General features: G+C 39.8%; 1 protein-coding gene, 1 non-coding gene and 1 pseudogene across 2 annotated transcripts; all 3 read left to right on the forward strand.

The window, feature by feature from the left end:
• Positions 1-1,469: 1,469 nt before the first annotated feature.
• LOC129780771 (U4 spliceosomal RNA) lies at positions 1,470-1,610 on the forward strand. The gene has a single exon (XR_008744025.1). It is a non-coding gene; the product is annotated as a U4 spliceosomal RNA (small nuclear RNA).
• Positions 1,611-12,884: 11,274 nt separating this feature from the next.
• On the forward strand, positions 12,885-13,516 carry LOC129774971 (uncharacterized; annotated as a pseudogene).
• An 886-nt stretch (positions 13,517-14,402) lies between these two features.
• On the forward strand, positions 14,403-22,537 carry LOC129778424 (CLIP domain-containing serine protease B4-like). Its single transcript, XM_055785314.1, has 4 exons — positions 14,403-14,614; positions 14,678-15,004; positions 21,766-21,868; positions 21,917-22,537. Exons 1-4 carry the CDS (start codon positions 14,524-14,526, stop codon positions 22,524-22,526), a joined length of 1,131 nt encoding a protein of 376 aa, XP_055641289.1. The 5' UTR covers positions 14,403-14,523; the 3' UTR covers positions 22,527-22,537.
• The last annotated feature ends 1,911 nt before the right edge of the window (positions 22,538-24,448 follow it).

Raw genomic sequence — 24,448 nt, forward strand, 5'->3', positions numbered from 1 at the left:
CTCGAGTTTAATGAGTTGTGTTTCTGGCAGCTGATTGAAAACAGAAACTGCCATACTCCAACACTGAGAGAATAGTTGTTCGATACAACATTATAAGATCTTCGGGATGGGCTCCCCACCAGGTGCCGGTAATTGTACGGAGAAAGTTTATTCTTTGTTGACATTTTTTACTCAGATACCTAATATGGGCCCCCCAAGTACATTTAGAGTCGAACCAGACCCCAAGATACTTGAATGACATAGCATGAGTGATCGGTTTACCCAAAAGTTGAAGCTTTGGTTTTGCTGGTTTATGCTTCCTAGAAAAAACCACCATCTCTGTTTTCTCCGTGGAGAATTCGATCCCTAGCCCAATGGCCCAGGTTGAAAAATTGTTCAAAGTATCTTGTAAGGGTTCTTGCAGGTCGGATTCGTTTGATCCTACGACAGACACCACTCCATCATCTGCTAGTTGCCTTAGGCTGCAATTTTGTGTAAGGCAATTGTCGATGTCGCTTACATAGAAGTTGTACAAAAGGGGGCTTAAACATGAGCCCTGGGGGAGGCCCATGTAAGAGAACCGACTTACTGCCGAATCTCCGTGAGAAAAGTTCAAATTTTTCTCACAAAGCAAGTTATATAACATATTATTCAAAGTTTCGGACTGTTGAACATTAATTATTAATTGAATTGATTACAGTTCCGTTTCAAAACATCCAAATGAACTTCGTTCTATGATTTGTCAACAGTAGATGAACGTAGATTCCAGAATATAGAATCTAATCTTGTTCCGACTTCCGGTTTGCTGATATTAGTATTGAATGACAAAAAATATGGAAAGCCCATGCGATTTGGGTGTTGGTTGCATATTCCGATGTCATTTTTGAAACGAGGATGGTGACTTCCGGTTCGTAAAAAACGGATCTAAAAGACCTTAAAATCCCACAATACGATCGGGAATGATAGTGTTAGCATACATCTACGGGTGCACGAAGAATAATGAAAAAAGAAAATAAAATTTTGTAGTGAGCAGATAGGATTTACGGCAGTGTTCTCCGCCGAAGTGCTACCCCTGTACGGGACACTGCGCCGAAAAGTATGCACATCGCGATGGTGTGATCGAAGAGCAGTTTGAATTTCATGTCGTCTAAAGACGACGCTCGTACACACAGCCCGTCGTGCGGATGTCGTCTATAGACGACGCTCGTAACGAAAGGGTTAATCGAGAGGCAGATAATGTTCGAATGGAAAGAACTTTGCCTTAGAGCTATGAGTGTGGAGTTAGATAAAGAAAGTGCACATAAAAATTCACACGCAAACATCAACGTCAACACGCAAACATAAGTTAGTCAATCAAATGTTTCTGATAGCAAAATCAAATGCGTTCTGTCGGCAGTGGGCGCCGCTCGATGAGCCAGGCGTGTGCGAGCCAGTGATGACAGGCGCCAGAGTGAACGTGTTAAATAATTACGATGTTAAACCTGGGGGTAAGCTTTGCGCAGTGGCGATATCGTAACCAATGAGGTACATCCGAGCTGCGATTATTGCTAGTTGAAAGAAAAACCTGGGGGTCGGTTTAGAACCACCTTTGTGAAAATAGGTTCAAAACCATCCCGACTTTTTCCAAATAACGGCTTGCCGTTTACTACACTGCCGTAATCTCGCAAACTGACGCAAGCACCAGAGGTAAGAATTTTCAGTACGGGACTTTTTGTTAAATTGCATGTATAATCAGCATACGCGTACGTTACGAAAATCTGATCTGTACAAAATGTGTATTGTTGATGGAAAAACATTGCCATCGGCTTGATTTTTGAAAATATTTGAGTTTTGTTACAAGATGCGTTTCGTTTCGTTTGGAGCATTTAGAAGAGTGCAGCTGTTCACCAAATCCGACATTTACCCTTCAATTAACACTCGGCTTCAATTTATCCGAAAGAGGAATTGAACAGACGAGGAAAGTAAACATCGTCAAGAAGCTTTGTCCCTTGATGCCTGCAGAAAAAAGACACTACATATTAGGGAATCCTTGTAATCAACAATTAAATTAATGAGTTTGAACTATTTAGTTCTAATCTTTATGAGCTATATGTGAGAACAGCAATACACTTCAATCTAGCATAAACTTTACTTTAAGATGAGTTTGATTTTATGGATTTAAAGTACGTGGTTTTGTGAGCTTCTTAGTACATGATTTGTAATTCTGAAACAAAATTGCTATTATAAAAGTAAAATTATATGGGGATGGACTGTTTTTGATTAAAATATTTGGCATGACAAGCTCTTCGGAAAAGTGTTTTTTTTTTACAAGAAAGAAGGCATGTGACTTTTATTATGCTAAACGTTCATTACGGAAGATGTTGTCATGTGAAATTTGCTGTCCCTGCCCGTCTATCAGAACAGATAAAAAAATCACATCGCATCACTATCAAATTACGTCACATCATAGGGGAAATGGCGCTTGCGCCACTCCGTTTTCTAGCTTTTACGGGGTCATTTTTTCACATTTCTGTAAATTTTCACAATTGTTTGGAAGGATTTGGTATTCTTTATCGATCTATAACAAAAAACGTAAAATGTCAATGTTGGCGCTTGCGTCACTTTGCGAGATTACGGCAGTACAGGTAACAGGTAAATTCAATTTATATAGCTTATTTGGATAAACATACCATAAGTATTTAATTAAAATTTCCTGTTTTGTAATTTTTTTCCAAAATATATATTTTTATTAAAACTCATATGGTTTTAGCCTGACGGGACCGGGAGTTCAATATTTTGACAGTTTTTCTTATTATCTATGTTAGTAATATGTAACCGATTACTCGCGGTTGGCTCCTGGTTAGTATTACAAGTGTTACATACACGGAACAAGGATCTTTGATTTTGAAAGAGGCACTGGAATTTTCATTGATGATGCTGAAGCCAGTGGACCCGTTTATGAATGAACCGTCAGTAAAGAACATTTTATCAGATCTAACTTTCCAATATTTTTTCGAAAGTATCGACGGAATAACATTGGAGCGTAGATGATCTTGGATTCCATGGATTTTTTGTCTCATGGACAGATCAAAAATAACAGAGGAATTGCAAAAGTATGGGAAGCAAACTTGATTGGAGATGCCTGGTGAAGGGTGCACGTCGTGGGTAAGGTACTCATGGTATAAAGACATAAAACTTGACTGAGGAATCAGTTGGAGTAGATTTTCGAAGTTATCAATCACCAATGGATTCATGATCTTGCAACGGATGAGAAATCTGTAGGATAATTCTGTGAACCGAAGAGTAAGCGGGGGTACTCCTGCCAAAACTTCGAGACTCATCGTATGTGTCGAATGCAAACACCCCATGGCTATACGCAAGCAACGATATTGTATTCTCTCCAGCTTGAGAATATGAATCCTGGCAGCTGATCGGAAGCAAAAACTGCCATATTCTAACACTGATAATATCGTTGTTTTGTACAACTGAATGAGGTCTCCTGGATGGGCACCCCACCATGTTCCGGTTATTGTTTGGAGAAAATTGATTCTTTGCTGGCATTTCTGTTTCAAATGCGCAACGTGTCTCCCCCAGGAAAGTTTTGTGTTTTGTAATGTTGAACTCATTTTCAAGCAATGAAAACGCAAAGTGGTGCTAGAACGCTGGAATGAAGAGAGCCAGAAAAAAGTTACCATATAATCAAATTGTCAGCGTTTTAATACCATTCATTTGAGACTACTGAAAATTTGGTAGGAAGCACTGTTGCGCGGTCTCAAATGAGTCTTCAAATTTGTCAATTTATTCTACCAACAGTGGAGTTTATTTAAAATTATATTACAAATTTCCTAAGAAATACATGTTGTTCATTAATAATTAATTATAATTCTTGTACGAACTCACTTTTGATGATTCATTTGCCGCACTAGTTTGAATAGCCAGTTTTTACTCGCGGTTATAGTAACAGATTTCAATCTTCAAATATAGGCATTATTTAGAGTTTTCAATATTAAGAAACTAACTGATAGTACCTGAGGGATAATGCGAACAAAACGGTGCATATATGACTTAAATTGGATGATTTTAAGTATGTTAAATAAAGCGTCAAATTTCGATCAGAAATACGACAATTATTTTTCCCCAACCCTATATATATATATACATCCATTCCATGCCAAACCGCTATAGTGGTTCTCAGATTTCCATGTAATGTGGTAGTTTTGTTCTTTATCGCAAAATATTAGACCCGTATTTTGAATTTTTTTTCGTTAGGGTGGCCATTTCCATTTTTTTTCCGCATTTTCCGAAAAATGACTTTTTTGAAAAATTCATTCATTCAAGTTTCGAACCACTAAACCGATTTAGATGACCGATATATCAAATTGCAGCTAATGGCCTAGCCTTTTTTTTTAAAATATTGAACTTGCAAAAGAAAATGTATTCTATTTCCGTTATTATTAATTGTAGTGGTTTTTTATTGTTTTCATGGCTTTGGGCTAGAGGGCGCTATATGTTTTTTTTTTCTTGAAAGCTGAGGATTGTATATATAACATATCTTGATATCAGAGATGCTATTTTTTTCGCTTTTTAGATATGGTTCAATGTTAACTGGTGGTCCAAAAAATCATTTTCCCCCGTTTTTCCTATACAAAAATTATTGCCGAGGGTTTTGCTTGGTACAAAGGAAAATGGAATATGTTGCAAACAGTGATTTTTTCGGCGAAAGCACCGCGTCGTTTTCCATGGCGCCTTGTGGAGAGAGTGCTTCTGCATTTTTGGATCACATGCAGAATTGTTCTTTTTTAATGCGTTGCCAAATGTAGATTGAGGTGGTCAAAAATGTGGAATAATGGTACTGATGGAACAAAATATAACCGCTTGGGATTGAGTGATTAAACTGCAAAAAAGGCCACCGCGATAGCGTTCGAGATAAATACTCGATGCAATGAGACATAGTAGGATTGAGCGATGTTGGATCGATATTTGAAGATAATTTTTTTTCGTACCGATTTTTTATCGATCCTTTGTACTCGAAAAATTTGCGAAAATAGATTTTTTCGAACTTGGAAAAATGTTTTGAAGATTTGTTTTTCAGTGTACATCGATTTTAATTTCTACAAAGACTTCTTCTTCTTTTTCTTCTTAAATGGCTCTAACGTTCCTAAAGGAACTTCGCCGTCTCAATGTAGTATAACTTGCGTCATTTTTATTAGAACTTAGTTGAGATTTCCAAGTTATTACATACGCGTACGATAAAGTGTCTACTCAGCTTATTTGCCTAATGACGCGCCGTTTTGGCGCGAGCTTGTCCTATTGGCTAGTTTCTGCTTAACGGTTCCCGGAATAAATCGCCACAGAAAACGACTGCAACAGAAACCACCGCTTATAAAATGTGTAGTAGGCTATAAATATTGTGGCGCGGTATTGTATTTCAAAACAAGAATTAACCGGGCAAACGTATCGCCCCAGGCAAACGTAACGCCCCGGGCAGACGTATACCGTCCGACGCTCGCTAGAGCTCGGTCGGACATTGCTAAAGGATCGTATCCTATGTTTCAAACTAACCGGGCAATCAGTGGATCCCAGGTTTGCGTGCGAGACACCGCCGCTTCCGACGGCGGGTCGGCGGTGGACTCGGATTGCGTCATCTTGGCGGCATGGGCCGCCTCGATTCCTTATCCTCGCCAAATGGGGACTTCGTCCCCATTACATTGTCCTCAGAATAAATTTCGAAAAACGAGAACAAGAGAATAAATTTATAATAGAAATGTGAGGCACATGATGTTTTTCCCGCGCCAAATATTTCTAGCCTACTACACTTTTTCTAAGCGGTTGTTTCTGTTGCAGTTGTTTACTGTGGCGATTTATTCCGGTCACCCTGCTTAACATAATCCCTAACGCTATGTCAAATAACACGCCTTGAATACATTCTGAGTGACAAGCTCTAGAATACGCGTGACCACAGTACAAGTCGGAGATAATTTATTCGACGAAAAATTCTCCCGACCAGAACGGGAATCGAACCCGATCCCCCGGCATGATAATGTGTGACGCTAACCACTCGGCTATGGGAGCACTTCTACAAAGACTACCTACACCAGATTTTATAAACGTAATTTCAACATTTAGATAGTTTCATGAAGCTTGCTGACGAAATCAGTTCTTCTACGATTTACTTCCGTACAAAAGCTGACAGTATTAGAACTAGCGACAGTTACTTTGGAGCGTCAGTTACTGCAACCTCATATGATCACTGAACTTGATGGAGGTATCAGTTCCAGCCGAAAGGTTGTATTCTAGAACTGGTAGATGTCAGTTGTTGAATTTCTAATTAGTTTTTTAATGAAATGATCCATAACGAGTAGTGCACCCGTGGCCGAGTGGTTAGCGTCTCACATTATCATGCCGGGTGTTCGGGTTCGATTCCCGTTCTGGCCGGGGGATTTTTCGTCAAAGAAATTTCCTTCGACTTGCACTGTGGTCACGCGTATTCACGAATTTGCCCCTCGGAATACATTCAAGGCGTGTTATTTGGCTTAAGAAATCTCAACTAAGTATTAACAAATGACGCTAATTAATGCATACGTTGAGACGGCAAAAGTTCCACAGGGAACGTTAACGCCATCCAAGAAGAAGAAGAATCCATAACGCCATAAGATGCATGTCCTGGAGAATACTTTTATATGCTGAGGAACAAAACAAAATATTTTTGATGTTTGAATAAAAATGAAATTGACGTTTGGCAATTTCGGTACGTTATTTCTGCTGTTCGCGTGATTTTCTAAATCTGATAAATGTAGTATGTAGTCTACGAAATGCTTAACCTAATACAATCAATAACTCGAAATTTTCAATTTTGTGGTTTGAGTCCTTCTGACTTAAGGAGGTTTTCTAGTGTAGAGACATGAATCTCGGACGTTTTTTTCGAGCTCCGTAAAAATAAAACGAAGAATATCTTTACTATCTATTATATCATTATTTGTTCATCTATCTTTTAACAATAAAACAAAAATTGAACGGAGAAACAAACATTCATAACTAGAATAGTTAAGAGCTGATAAAGTCGGAGGGTTCAATACTACTAGTTTCGAGAAAACGCGTTTGAAGGTCATTGTTATGGCCGTACCAGGTTAGGTACCGCATCACTTAAATGGCTCTGACTCTGTAAATAAAAGGATCTTCGATAAGTCCTTTCTAGGGTATATTTTTGTATGTCTAAACTACATAAATATGAAGGAAAAAAAATATTTTTTTCGAATTTCTAATTTAGAATACTCCCTTAACACGGACCATAAAAAATATGTAAGTAGATAAATTGGAGAAAAAGATCCGTACGCCGTTAAAGAAGTCGATTCGTGAAGATCGATCTTTTTCGAAAGAACGCTCAAACCTAGTACATTGACATAAGGAGGCAAATTGTGTCATGTGGCAGGCTTGCGTATTGTTCTCGCGAGAACAATTCAACAATTGAATCAACAATTTTCAGCTGCTTTCGTAAACTTATGATAGTTTGACTATCGGCTTTTTGAGGATAACCAAAATTTTCTACCGAACAGTTACCTATTTAAAAATAATTAGGTGAATCTTATTATATATAATTACAAGCGAATTGATTTCCATTTTTTTGTATACGACTGAATTTTCATAAGTCGAAATTCTTCAATATTATTTTATCCCGTTACAAGGTTATTGATTCTGCTATACATGTCGTTAAATAGCTTACTGAGAATCTCTTAGGGGATTTTTTTTCCAAAAACTTTTATTAATCCGACTCAATTACTTATTATCTAACGTTTACAGAGTCAAATTTCACCTTAAAATATAACTCAATTTCTATATAATTAAGACTTACAATTCAGCAATAATTGAATCTGACACTAGATTAATTGGACAGGATTAGGATTTAGGACTAGGATGTAGCGAGAGGGTAATTTGGTTTGATGAGGAGGGAAGGAATCAAACAGAGATATCATTTCTTTTGAGAAGTTGGTAAAGGGAAAGCATAAGGAACACTGCCACGGCTGTCTATGGTTTCAAAAATAGTGAACGGAAAAGTATTACATTCAATCAAAATGCCTCGGCCAACGAAGAGAAGGGTTAAGGCTCTCCAACGTGAATATGTGAAAACAATACGATCAACGAAGGAAAATATCAAGGAACTATCAACATCGAGTTACTGTGCGGAAGAACTTGTTAATACCAAAAGAGCCCCAATTCGCATGTGTTATAAATTTGCTTATGTTACGCTCGCGTATGATCAGAATTTTACTTCTTATGCAAATACACCTTCTATAAATATTAGGGTGACAATGGATGTATGAAAAAAAAACATCATCGAATTTCAAAAACCAACCATGTACATTTTGCTTATTGGCCCTAAAAATGATCTGTGCAAAGGTTCAGCTCAATCGGACATGATTTAGGGGTGCCTCAAAGCGCTCAAAGTTTGGATTTCTTGATCCTCGAAATTCTTCCAAAGGAGGAGTAAAGGAAATTTAGAAAATCGATTTTTTTTCGATGCCAAATGACTTAAAAATGCATGAAACGTCGAGATCTAGTGTCATCTCGAAAAAAAAAAAATTTGGCCGAAAATCGACCTTTTGGGACATTGCCTGATGGTCAATTTCCGGCCAAATTTTTTTTTCGAGATGACATTAGAGCAAACTAAAAGTTTAAAAGATGAATATTTATTATTTGAGATTGGAACATATGTGTAGGAATCAACAACCAATATTTTTGGACAAAGGTAATTCCAATGTACAATGCATAGTTATACAAATAACCTCTAAGAATGTAAAGAAGAAAATATCTAAAACAATGCTCTGCCAAATACCAACCTGTAGCGCAGTCGAAATATCCTTCTGCTATAGATCGATATCGAAAGAAATCCCAGCTTCAAATAGATTCCTCCAATTCAATGGTGCAATAATGCAAAGCGCCCGGCCAACGCATCAAAGCATCGGATGCCGTAAGTCGTCCGAGTGCCAGCCAATCCGACCGCTCGCGTTCCGAATAGCGCTCCAAACATTCGAAAGCATCCTCGAATGAAGGGCCGAGCAGTCGAATTCATTAGGCAAATTCCGCTCGGGCCGGGCTCGGGTTCAACCTCAGGTGGGGCGGTTTGTCCTTCGCCAGTGGTATAATTTGCCCAAATTGGAGTCGCAGCTCCTAATGTGTATCATTTCGTGTTTAGACGTTTTGCACTAATTCGACACAATCGATTCTGCAAACAGAGCTCGCAATTTGGCTGGGCTTTTGTTTTTCGCCCCTCCTCAACCTGCAAGAAGTAATTTATTTAGCTGCGACCGGAGGTATTGGTCCTTGTCGTTGACTCCAAGATCGGTGATTTGGGGCTTCCGAGAGACACCGAAAAAAAAGGCTCACACGAATGGAAGAGATGCGCCTATAATTTAACATATGGGATGATAGACGGCTTCGTGCGGACCAAAATGATTGCGAACGACGCCGAATAAATTAGACCAAATGGTTCTCCAGGAAAAAAGGATGCGAGAAAAAGGTGAATACTTGCTGACGGTTTTAGGGGAAAAAGCTGTCTGGCGGATGATAATCTGTTGGTCTCATCCAGTCGAAAGCTGGCGCAGGTTTTACTGCGTGTCCCTATTGACAGACAGTTTTTCAAAGCAGTCAATTTGCATATCGGTTCCTGCCAATATAATGTTGCTGGGTTGGTTCTTGCAGACATGCAGATTGCCACTTTCGTTTTTGTTTGAATTCATTGTATCACATCAAACATTATCAAACCCATTCGGTAAATAACTGATCGCAATTTCCATATCAAAATTCATTATATTTTTTCACGTCAAAAATATAGACATAGGGCAAGTGCTCCTATAGTGAAGGTAGTACCAATAGTGGTTGTATAGTAATAAAAGTCGTTTTATATCAAATTTAACGGTAATTAAGGTAAATAAACTGAAAACAGAACGTTCGCTGGGTATTTACGTCACATTTGAGGTAATAATGATTTATAATACAAAATGATTCCCAAACACTGTTTTCAAAACTCGGCGCAAAAATCTATACAATTTCTTATAATTTTTTTAACCGAATACCAATTTTGCTTAGCGCTTTCACAAGTAGTAAAATACGGTCACCCCATCCCGTTACTGTTTTTTATCAAGAACATGACTTATTTCAAGTCAGGGAAAGTGTTTTTAATATAAAATTACTTTTTTTTTCTGCTTTTTCCTTTTGTGCCATTATAGGCACATAAAAGTATGTTTGTTCCTATAGTGGCACATCGCAATGTTCACAAAAGACAGTTGCAGATTCGGTCGTAAACAAATCGTAGACAGTGAAAGTTTTGATTAATATTCGTTGTTATATCGGGTAAGAAACAGTTATTTACTCATGAAAATACATATAGTGACTCCCCAATTTATTACAGAACGGATTTGTCAATGAAGACTGTGCGGAAATACGGTGAAGCGACCATTTCCCGCTGCATGGAGTTAGTGACCTCCAAGCAAAAGACTCTTTACGCAGCATGCAAAGCTTACGGCATTCCTCAATATACCGTGCGTTACCGGCTTAGTGGCAAGTGGACAACAAAAGCTCAGAAAGGGCGGCAGACTGTACTTACCGACCAGGATGAGCGGAAGCTCGTCCTATACTTGGCTACAATGCAGAAGAAAGGATTTCCGGTGACGAAACAGTTGCTGCTGCATAAAGTAAAGACTTTCTTCGAAACCAATTCTCGTCCCAATCCGATCAAAAACAACGTACCAGGTTAGTATTCAATCTTTTTTTTTTAATAGAGATGTGTTATGAATATCCTTATCGGTTGTAGATCGAAAATGATTGAAAGGATTCCTTCATCGACAAGGCGATCTTACCTTCCGCACACCGGAAGCAGTAACGTCCGCCAGTGCAAAGGTCAAAGAGGCTGACATACGCGGACATTTTGCGGAGCTTGGCTCCCATCTGGAGAATAACAATCTCATGGCAGCAGCATTGGATCCAAGTCGCATGTTCAACGGCGATGAAACCTCATTCTACCTACATCCGCAGACAAAAGCCGTGCTTGCTATTCGCGGCAGCAAAAATGTGTACGAAGTTGAACACGCAGACAGTCACAAGAACATAACCGTCATGTTTCCTTTGGGTGCGGATGGATCAGTTGTACCACTAGGTGTTGTACTATGCAGCGCTTATCTGTGGAGGTCTTGCGGAGCTTCCCTGACGACTGGGGTATCGGTAAAAACCCAAAAAGATGGATACTACCAATTTTATGTTATACATCAGGAATGTTTCCTATCCACATCTCCTGAAGAATAACATTCAATTACCGGTGTTGTACTTTGTGGATGGACACTCCTCCTATAAGGCTGCGGAGATGGCCGAACTTTGTTTGGATTTGTGTATCGTATTGATTGCGTTATACCCAAATACCACGCGTATTACGCAGCCGGCAGACGTTGTCATATTTGGGCCTCTAAAGAGCGCTTGGGCAGATGCCATATCGCAATGGCGGATGAACAACGAAGGTTCGAATCTTTCGCTGAAAGACTTTCTCGACGTGTTGCAAAAAGCGATAAATAAAGGGATCAAAGAGAAAAGCATTAAAAACGGAATCAAAGTTTGCGGTCTGTTTCCTTTTGGCGCTGATAATGCTGACTACGAGAAATGCATTGCCATGACAGTAACTTAGGATGACGACCGTCCTGCAGTATCCGATGCTCATGAACCAGCTGAGAAGGATCCTGTTGCATCCGATGCGGTTGAGGACAATCAAGGCATTGCTAGGACAGTATACGCGAATGAGGCTAGTCCGTCAGTATCTGATGCTTCCGAGAGAGTTCATAAGGATCCTGTAGCATCCGTTGTGGTCGAGGGTCATGGATTAAACGAATATATTGTTAGTCAACATGTTCTGGAAGATTCGATTATCATTCCAACTTCAACAATCCAATCTGCGATAGAATGTATTGGCAGGGAACGCATAGACGAATTCAATGACGGCTCAGTCAAATCCGAAGAAGAAATCATTCGACAGCTTTACGAGATGCATTGCCGGTCAGAAGCATAATCCTCATAGAAAACATCTGATGGATTTCAAGGAATTTGACAAAAGCGGAAAGTGATTCAGATATTCTTTTGACGGATATCAAAATTATGGAAAAAGAACCAGATAAGAATTTGAAAACAGTATCTTGTGAATGCTTTACAAAGATAGACTCATTTTTTCCTTGTTTGAAACTTATTATCACTTTTTAAATATTCTTCCATTCAAAGTATGTCTTCAAAACAATACCGTTGAAAATATCTATAACGTAAAAAGTTATAACTATCGTCCTGATTCTGGTCCGCCAATTGTAAATGTTTGAATTACAAAAAACTAACTCTGCAATGTTGGAAAAACTTTCCAGTCAATATTTTATATTCAAAATATCAACAAATCAATATTATACATAACCAATCATGATCGTATTTCGGCCAGTGGCCTCCATTGCCATTTTATGGTGTTGCAACTCTCTCTTAGTGTAATCCTAAAAATAGAAACAAAAAATTTCTGTTCATTCAGGACAATCGGAAGTAGACCTCCGCAATATTTCAATGGGTCTACGGGAACTACATTTTTATTCCTTAATTACATCCCATAGCGCATTTACCGAATCTAAATAAACAAATTTACGCCCTCTGGATACCTCAGAATTTCGTTCTAAAAATGCCACCAGGCAGGTAAATTGCTGTTTGTTTATCTTTTGTTTCTTAAACAAGACAAGACAAGATGTAAAATGTTAGCAAAAAAGCTAAATAAATACGAAATTAAACTTACTCCATTCCGCGTGACTAGCTTCCACCATCTGAAACACAAGTGACAAATATACCTGTTTTTCTCCATGAAATGACAGTATCGTGGTATTTCATAATAACAACGAGTTCATCAAAGTTGTCACGACGGATGAACTCTTCTGGATTCTACACACACGGTGACAGCCGTAATAAGGTTGTATACAATTCACTTCGTTTTCACCGCGAAGTTCGTGATCAGGCCCCCTATCCCTGGAGAGGATCCAGCATTTGTCGAGCAGATGGGCGACGATTGTTGGAAGAGCGTAACATTACACCACTCAGAGCGCTGAAAGAAGTAAATGGAGACAACATTGCAAGACGTAAAATGAGCATCTCGGAACTGCTTCAGACGCCACCAACTCCAAAAAGAAGCATCAGTCACCGAAATTATAAAAGGAAATTTCACCCAGTCTTGACAGCTTCGGAGCGGCTTGCGGAAATTCGTAAACTTGAAGAAGAAAAGTAGAACGAAGTAGCGAAGGAGAAAGCCAAAGCAAAGAAGAGAGAGCTAGCGACAAGCCGAAGAACTGAAGAAAGAGAAAGCAGACAGTCGAAACCAGAAACAAAAGAAGTTGAGCAACGTAAAATTGAAAAAGAGAAACTCCGAAAGCAGAAGCAGGAAGAAGTGCAACAACGAAAGAAGGAAAAAGATAACAAGAAGCAGAGTAAACTGAGAGAACATAACCAACAGAAACAACAAAAGCTGGAGTTGCTTGAGGCACGGAAGCTGAAACAACATAACTAAGCTTCTGGCTGCTTATTTTGATTTTTTTACATGGAGTTTATTTTTCGTTCGTTCTTTATTAATGAGACTTGTAGTCAATGATTGAATCTCTTAATACTGAATTGAATTTGTAATCAACTGTGCACGATGCACAGTCTTTTTACATAATAAATCCAAACCATTTGTTTTGTCCCATAATACGGTGGTATTTTTAATTAAAATTCTATGGAGAGAACCATAAACTATGCAGCTACAAATTGCATCACTTAGGGAGCTATCCATTAATAACGTCACGTTGTAAGAAGGGAGGGGGTTTCACAATTCGTCATAAATAATATGAAAGATATAAGAAAGTTGTCATGAAGGGAAGGGAGGTTTATTTTCGTTAAATGTTGCCTGACGTACTAAATGGATACTCCTTAATTAGTGCATACTATCTTAACCGTGTTTAAAATCTTGCTGTATGTTGATTAAAGTAAAAAAAAAGTATTTAATATCAGTTTTACCTAAAATCCAGATATACCTCCATTATAGGTACGCGGTGCCACCATTATAGGAACCATGCCACCCCTATTGGAACATAAACGATCTTACAAAACTCTTATTTTCCTCAAAATGCATGCATTTTCAGTGTTAAAAAAAGTTACTATTGAAAAAACAATAAAACTTTGAATCTAATGATGTGTTGCAACATAAATATTTATATATATTTTGCTTGATTTTGACTGATTTCTTTGATTGTCTTGACTAAATGCGCCACTATTGGTCCACTTGCCCTACGGCGTGCGATGTCACTATCACTGGGTCACCTTCGCGGTTATCGCTAATCTCTCCCACCACCAATCAATTACAAGGAGCGGATGCAGAGATTTACTGAAATCTTCTGTTTAATGGCTTATCTCAGCGTTTTACAACCACTGAACACTGTGTATATTGGTCCGGACAACCGCTGCAGATGGGAATTTTTATTTACTCCGGGAAAACCAATTGGAGGTGATTTGTTTGGACTGCTGTTATTCGTCAATCGAATGTTTCAGTACCGTACAAGTCGTTCCCGAGAAATGGCCCTTCTTTTGGGTCTATCGATAGCGTTGTCAATAATCATCGCTGGACAGGCGGGTAAGCTCAGTTTTTTTCTTTCGTTTGAAAAAAAATATTCTGTACACGTCCGTTTCTCTCCAGTGGTAAATGGCGATTCGTGCACCGACGGTGCCGGCCTCGCGGGAACATGTCAACTGCTGAAAAATTGCCACCCAATCGTAGATCTTCTGCAACGTGGAAATTTTTCCGAAGCTGTGCGAACTTATCTCGTGAAATCGCGCTGTGGCTATACGACGAATGACATGACTACAGTTTGCTGTCCTTCGCCCCGGAAGCTAAAGAAACGGCTCGGATCCAAGCTACCCACAGTTCAAGTGTGCGGAAGAACTTCCGCTAACCGAATCTTCGGCGGAGATGTTGCCGGTCTTGGTGATTATCCGTGGCTGGCTAGGATTCAGTACATGAAGCGTGAGTACTCCCTTTCTGTGTGCGAAATACCGTTCTGAATCATATTTCGGACGCTTAAGGCATATGATGCAGAAAACAGATCTAAACTTTATGCAAGATATTATTTGGTTGATATTTTTAATAAATTAGTTCAATATGCTTTTAAGCTTTCTACTTTGGTACCTATTTGATTGAAAACATAAAAAAAAATCATTGAAATAAAATGCTTTTCAAATCAAGCGAATAAGAATCAAACTTCGGACACTATTTATAAAAAAAATCAAATTTCGGACAGATTGAATTCAAAATTCGGACAATTTATTTTGTAAACGAAAATTACATTACACTTAATTAATTTTAAAGTCAACTGTGAAACATTTACAAACCAATCACAGTAAACTGTTACCGATGATGAGAAATGATGAAACACGGGAGAAATTTAAATATTGATGAACGGATAAATTCTACGTGCTCACGCTAAGGAAACGTCAAACACAAACGATAATGAGTAGTGTTGTAAGATTACTGTCGATTATGTTATAATTCAAATGTAGATCTCATGTGAAATGATAGTGAAACCAAGGGATTACTCTAAAGAAGTAATTGTGATGTTAATTTTATAGTTATATCATCAGTGCATTAATTGTTTCAAGATACAGTGGTAGACATTCATTTAGCCGCATCATATTTTTCCTCAATATTTTTAAAAATAAGTCAATTCTTTGTACAGTTTTGCTCATAAAAGACGATTATTGTTTATTTTCATCGAATTCATTCTAAAAAAAAGTATAAATTCACTTTTTGTTTTCTAAGTAATTCAAATATGTGGAATCAGGGTGGACATTCGTTTAGCCGCATCCTAAAATTTTAATAAAAGAAAATTTGTGCGGCAAATTTCGAGTCCAATCGGTAGCTAATATTTAGTATGTCCACCTCCATTTCGGATCACTTTGAAAACTCGATTTGGCATCGAGTCAGACAGCTTTTAAAGTGCTGCCATTTTGATTATAGCCCAGCATTCCTGAATTACTGTCTTGAGACTGGAAATGTTGTCAAATTGTCATCCGTCTGCATAGACTATCTCGGCCAAAATTCTCCATAGGTTCTCTATGAGATTGCAATCGACTGCCAGCAGGTCATTCAAGCGGAAGCGGAATGTCCTGCTCGGCGAACCATGCCTTCGATTGCTTGGAAACGTGGATCTATGCATAATCCTGCTGAAAAAACGATAACGGTAGCGTTATTCTCAATATGGCCAATCAAAACTCCAGTAATTGAAGATACTTTTCGGAGTTTATTGGGGTGAAAATGAAACAAATGAAAAGCTTGCTGTGATAGGAAACGGCTCCCCACACTGTCAAACTTCCGCCCCCAAAGTTTCGCTTCGATCTCACGACATGCCGTTGACTTGAATTGTACCTATAGCAACTGTAACAGTCCGGACCATCCAAACTGAACTTTTTTCGCCGGGAAATACAACATTTCTCCATTCTAGTTTCCATTCCATGTATTGCCGGGCGAAAATGAGATGGTTCTGCTTATGGGTGGCGGTCAGTTTCGGCTTCCCTTGAGGTTTCTTCCACATGATGTTTGGTGACTCATTCAAGATGCGCGCAATATGCCTCTTCGTTACTGGAACAACTGATTCTGCCTTAATGTATGAGCAGGACATCGTTCCTAGTTGCTTCGTGTCTTATTCGACCTTTAAGACGCAAAGTAACTTTGGTGTTCCCATTTGTTGGTAGTTATATCCCATATTTCTGGCACTATTTAATTTCTTCCACCGTTGTTCCTGAAAAAATGTGCAGAGTCTTTAAAAAAGCCGCTCTCAACAATTTTCAATTAATCTCTCCGTTACAGTGTTTTCCCGAAGCTATGGAAGACAGCTTCAATCTGCCCAATACACAAAGCAGATTTGAGACACCTAGTGGAAAATTACCGTGGTATCTCCATTTTGCCAAGCATTGGCTTGGCTGCTTGGCTAAAGTATTCGAGGAATTAGTCCACAACGTCATCTATTCAGCGTCACAAACAACCATCTCCGAATTTCAACACGGATTTGTGAGGAAGCGGTCAACCACAACAAACCTCATGGCGTTCACCAGTTTCATATCAACAGAAATCGAGAAAAAGCACCAGATAGACGCCATTTATTTCGATTTTTCCAAAGCGTTCGAAAAAGTTCCTCACGACCTCACAGTTACGAAACTTCGTCATCTGGGTTTCCCTCAGTGGACCACCGAGTGGCTGCGTTCCTATCTGGCTGAGCGACAGGCGTACGTCAATATCAACGGTTCGCATTCTCGTGCATTCATCATCACATTTGGCGTGCCACAGGGCAGCGTGCTGGGGCCGCTAATTTTCGTGCTGTTCGTGAACGATCTGTGCTTTCGATTGTGGTCACCAAAACTGCTTTATGCCAACGATTTGAAGATTCATAGATTCGGTACATCTCACCTCGACTGCCTTGAAAACGGTATGGAACTGAATGTGAAAAAGTGTAAGTCCATCGCATTTTCTCGCCGACAATCTCGAATCGAATTTGTATATTCAATTGGACCCGTACCCCTGGAGTGTGTCGGTTCCATCCGCGATCTTGGTGTGATCATCGACAATAAAATGCGATTCAACGAACATATTGACGTAACCACCGCCAAAGTGTTCTCAGTCCTAGGATTTGTTCGACGTAGCACCAGCAACTTCAAGGATGTTTACGCAATGAAGGCACTTTACTGCTCATTAGTTCGTAGTATCTTGGAGTATGCCCATGTATGCCATGTGGGCTCCATTTCATACAACCTAAACACGTCGTATGGAGAGAGTGCAACGCAGCTTCGTCCATTACGCCCTACGCTCATTACCGTGGTCGGACCCATCGAATATGCCCAATAACGAAAGCCGCTGTAGACTCATCGCTATGGAAACGCTAGCTTCCAGACGTTCGAATCTACGACGGCTTTTTGTGTTCGATTTGGTTATGGGGAACATCGACTGTCCATCATTGTTGTCCAGTGTTGCAGTTTATGCACCTTCCCGTCAACTTCGTGAGCGTGAATTATTATACATTAGACGACATAGAACCTCTTATGGTTTTAATAACCTGTTAGATGTTTGTTTTCGTTTGTTCAATAATGTTTGTACAGTGTTTGAGTTTAATGTGTCAAAAATGTCTTCAAGAATAGGATTAAGGTTTTATTAGGCTAAATCCAGTCTGTGGAATTGTTTTATAACATTCAAGACGCTGCAAATAAATAAATAAATGTAGAAATTCCGTACCACTTTCTCAGATAGACCAACTTTTGCTACGATCGAGCCCCTCTTCCGTCAATAGAATAACTTTCGCCATTCCATTAGATTCTACGTAGATCACTAATCTGACCAACTTCTTACGTTGCACATTTTATTCAGTTATGATTCATCTGCATCTGTGGTCTTAATGAATAAAATATCTACACCTAGGCTATTATAAAATAGACGAACTGGACACCCTTTTTTTGAAGCAGCAGGATGTGTCGCCGAAATCGAATAGGTCCTCCACCAACGTGAAAGTTCGGATCATCGTTGACAGCGGTTCGTTGTATCCGAACAAGGTACGATTGAATCTATTTTGCAGCAAAGATCGCTGACGAAAAGCACGAAGGTCCAATAGTGAGAGTAACTGAGGAGAATAAACTTCTCCATTTAACAGCTTTGATACGTAAACCGCTTGTTGTATTCTGCGCCTTCTCTCAAGGGTGTCCAGGTATAGAAGCTTGCATCGATCCGGGTAGGCAGGAAGATTCAATGGATCGCGCCAAGGTAAATGGCGCAAGGCCAACCGAATGAATCTTCGTTGTACACGCTCTGTTCTCAAGGTCCAGAAAACCACATTTGGTGTCCAAACAACGGAGGCAGTTTCGAGAATTGGTCATACTAGCGCACAATATACTGACTTCAAGCAGTATGGATCAATAAAATCCTTCGCAATCTTCGAGATAAATCCGAGCTGTCGGTTAGCCTTAGCAACCATTGAGGTGTAATGAGCGTTAAACGTCAATTTTGGATCCAGCACGACTCCAAGGTCAGTAACTTGCAATCGTTCGCAGTCTTCAGCTGAGCGGATCACGCAGAATATTTTCAGGTCAGCATACATGAGTTTGCAGTTCAACGCTAGTTTCGCAGCAATATCACTGAAAAACAGTGTGAACAACAGAGGGCCTAAGTTGCTTCCTTGATGCACACCAGACGAATTGCAGAAGCTCGAGGAAACGCAGCCGTAAATTTTAACGTGCAGTTTTCTTCCTGTCAAATTCGATCTCATCCACGACACGAGCATTGCAGATGATCCAAGACGTGACAGTGGAGCCAAAAGTACGTTGAGGTCGATCCTATCGAAAGCCGCCTTCAGATCGGTGTAGATAACATCGACTTGAGCCTTGCTCTCCATAGCAGTAATGCAATTGTTGGTAAAGCTCAACAAATTCGTGGTGACCGATCTGCCAGGCATAAAACCATGTTGATTGGTAGAGATGTAGCCCTTAGATTGAGTAAGGATTACTTCGCTGACGATTATTTCAAACAGCTTGGACGCAGCCGACAAACTTGTGATTCCACGATAGTTCCTGACGTTCCGCTTATCACCGTTTCTAAAGACAGGAAACATAAAATATTCCTTCCAGATCTCAGGAAATACACCATGATTGAGTGAACGAGTATAGATGACAGAAAGTGGCTCGGCTAGATCAACAGCGCAGCGGCAAAGCAAAACCGATGGTATGCCATCAGGACCCGACGGAAGCGAACTTTTCAATTTTTTTGCAGCCGAGATGACCATAGCAGGAGTAACTGCGAACGTCGTCAGATTAAAGACGTCCGAAGGGACACCCGAGGAGACAGACTCAGCTTGAGCTTCGCTGGCTAGTGTTTGGTCAAACACAGAGTTGAAGAATTTGCCGAAAAGCTCACAACATTCAGCATGGGAATTCGCTTCGACGTCGTCATAAAGCACGTTACTTGGTAGCGTTGAGTTTTTCCTTTTGCTGTTGACGAATTTCCAAAATTTTTTCGGATTACGCCGGAAATTAGTTTTTGCACTCTTAAAACGTGGGCCTTGTACAAAGCTGAATTCAGTTTACAATAAGCGTTACACGCCGGTTGAAATCTGTGTTTGCTGTCAGACGTTCGTAGAACACGATGTTTCCGCTGGATGCGTTTTTTCGCGCTTCTGTTGTTGGAGTAATCCTGTACTCCAAGAAGACGGGGGAACACGCAAACAACGTTGAATGGTGAAACAAAATTCGGAGGCCATCACATGAACATTTTGACAGTCATTGAGGTAGGTCCAGTCAAGAGTAGGAAGGTAATAACGATTTGCATTGTAGTCTATTTTTCCAAAATCAGGAGTGTGCTAAACGTCAACAGGATACCTGTCGTTGGACTGACATGTACGAGGTACTGGAAGAGATATTTCCAATGGTGGTTGGTGCAAATCTGAGGGTAACAGCTCAACCGCAGCTGTATTGATGACTACATTACAATCGTCACCGACCAGTACTCTGCAACCACTGTAAGCGTGGCTGGTTGTAATCACCACTGAGCAGCACCTGATCCACACATGTTACTTTGTCATAAAGATCACGAACGGAGGCCACATGTTCATCTATCAAATCCACGTCGCGACTACGATCAGGTAGAATGAATACAGCACCAATGGCCAATCGTTTACTCCCGATGACAGCAACAACAAACACCTTCACCAATCTTTCACCGTGACACGTGTGGACTTGCATCTTGCATCTAATATTTATCTTGTAAATTGAACATTCCCAAGTATTTTTTCAAAAAACACAGATAAAGGCTTGGTGATTATGCGAAAACTCGATTTTTATGCCCTGCGGCTAAACGTATGTCTCGGATAAAAACGACGTTTGAATGTTTATATCCACCGATACCACCTTGTGTGTGTGTGATTGTGACGCACGCTCTTTCAATAAAAGTGACATAAATATACTATCACTACAGCAAATAAGTATCCCGATGAAAAGAACATTCCTAGTTGTTTTGTAAGTGTTTCAAGTTTTTTTTCAAGTGCGGCTAAACGAATGTCTATCATGTCTATCTGTATTAGAACAAAGTGTCCGAAATATGATTCAGAGCGGTAGTATTCAATAGATGAATCTACGCTTAACTTTTCAATAGGGCCTATCTGTTTTCATCGATTCTCTTCATCGACATTCTCTATCGTTAATAACTCAGCGATAAAAGCATTTCCTGATGCGTTCGACGATCTGGATTCTAGAAGAGAACCTTTTTTATCAAATTATCTGACAAAAATATTACAAAATGCGTCTACAAGGCAGTTGTTATCTAAAGAGAAAGTCAATAAAGAGAATTGATCGAAGATAGGTCCTATTGAAAAGTTAAGCGTGAGTTTGGCTCATTATCTGCCAGCTGCAGTTTAAGTGCTGCACTGTCAACAGAGATTTAATTTTTGAAATGAAAAGATAAACAATGTTCAATGCAAAATGCTGTAATTGAATCGATGTTCGTGGGTCGTGTATCGAATTTCGCAACTTTTGTTGAGAAATCGTTTTCTTTGCTTCTTGAATACTATACCCAAAATCAGAATACAGTATTTCCCACAAATGTTCAACAGAGTTGAGAGCTGAGTAGTGCAATGGTCACTTGTCTTTTCCTTTGACTCCATTGACCTCAAAAACAAAAACATTGGAAGAACAATGTCAATTCAATTCATTAACTCATTTGGCAGAGAATTGCTCATTTAGTAGAATTTCTCCATTCAGCGAACAATCGTTTTGGTTTTCATTGCGGTGGAGTCCTCATCAACGAACGTCACGTTCTGACGGCAGCTCACTGCATCGAGATCGTCCCGGCTTCCTGGAAAATGTAAGTAATCTCTGTACCATTCATATCATCAAAAATTGTTAATTCTAGCTACATGGTTCGACTGGGTGATTACGACTCCGAGTCGGATGTGGAGTGCAGCGCGCACGATCCAGATGATTGTGTCCAGTCGGCCCAGGATGTGTTCATAGCGTCATACCTCATCCACGAGGACTACTTTCAGGAGAACGGTGCAGACTACAACGACATTGCGCTTATACGACTGGACAGGTCTGTCAACTACACCGAATTCATCCAACCAATCTGTTTGCCGACGACAGAGGAGTTGAAAAACCGAGACCTCGAAGGTCTCCAACTGACCGTCGCTGGCTGGGGAGAGACACAGCACAGGCTGGCCAGTCGGTATCAAATGCACGTCGGTATGCCGGGCTGGAATAATACGCGTTGCCGGGAGGCATTCAGCGGAGTGCAGGTTGCGATCCGCGATACGCAACTCTGCGCCGGAGGAGTGAAGAACCAAGACTCATGCAGAGGAGACGCCGGCGGACCGTTGATGAAAATCGAAAAGATTGATGGGATATCGGCGTGGGTTCTAGAGGGTATTGTTAGTTTTGGGATGAAAAAGTGCGGAACCGAAAATGTTCCCGGGGTGTACACCAGAATTAGTAAGTATATGGACTGGATACTGGAGAATATATGAGAGGAAGTACACTTTTGTGTTTTATTTAAACTGATCTCAATTGTTGAAGTCAAGCTTACACATTCGTGGATTCATTTCGCTAACTGGCGGTAATGGAGCGTTTTTACTTTAAGTTTTATTGAATACTATAAAATAGTTCCTTATACTCATAACAGTACCGGTTGATAGAAGTTAATGCATGATTTCTATGATTGCACTGTACACGACATTCCAGATGTCCTCGTCACGACACATTTTCCTTCACAATATTACCAATATCAAGAGCAGACAGTCCCTGTAGCATTGCGATGAATCTGTGACAGATAAAAATGCTGTGCTCCGCTGATTCTTCCCCTTTTTCGCATTCCGGATAAAGAGGCGCTTTGGCGTGTCCAAACCGATGTAGATACTGCCTGAAGGAAACGTGACCAGACAGAAATTGCGTTAGGTACAAATTTACCTCTCCATGCTTCCTTTTCACCTAGCCTGATAGTATCGGTATGAGCCTGTGTGTCCATCTACCGTTCTGAGTCGCACTCCATCAATGCTTCCACCTAGTTATCGATTCTTCTCTCATGCGTTCCCGCATTTCTCTGGTTCCCTGTTTTCTATATCCTGGCTATGAAGCAAACCGCTTCCGATGATATGGTTCTTCATGCGCTCGCGACTCGCCTCGCATTCCACCACCGCGATCCAGTCTGTATCCCCGTATCGTAGTATCGATGAGGGTACACTAGCCAAAAGATGCTCTTGCTGCGGTTTGGGCCAGAATCGTTAGAATCGTTGGAATAGTGGCATGGATTGCGTTCGTTCACTTTTTACAAGCGTAGTCGACGGGGCTGATGATGATCAGTTGATCATCGATCAGCACCCCGAGCAATGTTGGCACAATGAAATCTGTTTTTTCGGGCTAAACAATCTTTTTTATCTGTTGAGAAAATAGAAAATCTGTATTGCAATCTGTATTGGAATCTGTATTGCGGATTTTGTAACTGATAAGGTTTTTTGTGTTGGAATTAAATACGAAGTAAGAATTGCACACTTGCAGTAAAGTGTATATATTCTGACTATCCCGATTTTTATACTCGTGATCACTTGCTGCTTGGCAGTAGTTTGCTGAATAAAACTAATTTTCAATTTTCAGGCCTATGCAAAAAGTTTGCTACGCAGTTCTTTGCTGCACATAGGTTTAATTTGATCAAAAATGTATAATTTATTAGACTAAGAGTTTTAAGTACAAAGAGAATTATGCCAAATAAAAAATAATAATAATTGGAATGATGAGAAAATTGAATATAAGGTTCTCTTATTACAAAATCTGTGTAAAATCTGCATGGATATTCAACAATCTGTAATCTGTATATACAGATTCTTGGTCGAAAAAAATTGTGAAAATCTGTATCATTAAAGATAAATCTGTATATGTGGCAACACTGACCCCAGGGTAGGTATGGCAATGAAGGTAAGGAAAAAATGAATCATCGAATTCAAAGAACCGACCATGTATATTTTGTTTATTAGCCCAAAAAATGACCTGTGCAAAGTTTCAGCTCAATCGAACATGATTTAGGGGTTCGGGCTTCTAGTGTATATAGTGCTGGATTCATTCACGGTGGGTTGGCGTTCATTGGGCGAACCTTGTGTATTGTAAAGAGTGTTGATTTCGCCCGCATAGAAATCCCCTTGAGCCGTCTTCACGAGTGCTTCTTCGGCTCGACGGAGCTCGTCGCTGATAAGATTGCTGAGTTCCAGGATCTCGCTGTTTTTCCGTTTACGGAATTTTTTAAATTCTTGGAACAGAAAATAGTCGCATGGTGATATATCAGGAGAATACGGAGGTTGGTAGGTTTGATGAAATCTGTTTTTTCATTAAAAATTCACGAACTTACAAAAAAAAATCACGAAACAAAATTTATCATTTGCTCTTTGTTCCATTGTATTTT

The sequence above is a fragment of the Toxorhynchites rutilus genome, chromosome 3 (assembly GCF_029784135.1).
Source record: "Toxorhynchites rutilus septentrionalis strain SRP chromosome 3, ASM2978413v1, whole genome shotgun sequence".
Classification (NCBI taxonomy): Eukaryota; Metazoa; Arthropoda; class Insecta; order Diptera; family Culicidae; genus Toxorhynchites; species Toxorhynchites rutilus.

Coding starts and splice junctions, on each gene's coding strand:
- LOC129778424 (XM_055785314.1), top strand. CDS start 14,524: ATGTTTCAGTACCGTACAAGTCGTTCCCGAGAAATGGCCCTTCTTTTG. Junction 15,005..21,765: donor TAGGATTCAGTACATGAAGC/GTGAGTACTCCC, acceptor TTCTCCATTCAG/CGAACAATCGTTTTGGTTTT. Junction 21,869..21,916: donor GTCCCGGCTTCCTGGAAAAT/GTAAGTAATCTC, acceptor TGTTAATTCTAG/CTACATGGTTCGACTGGGTG.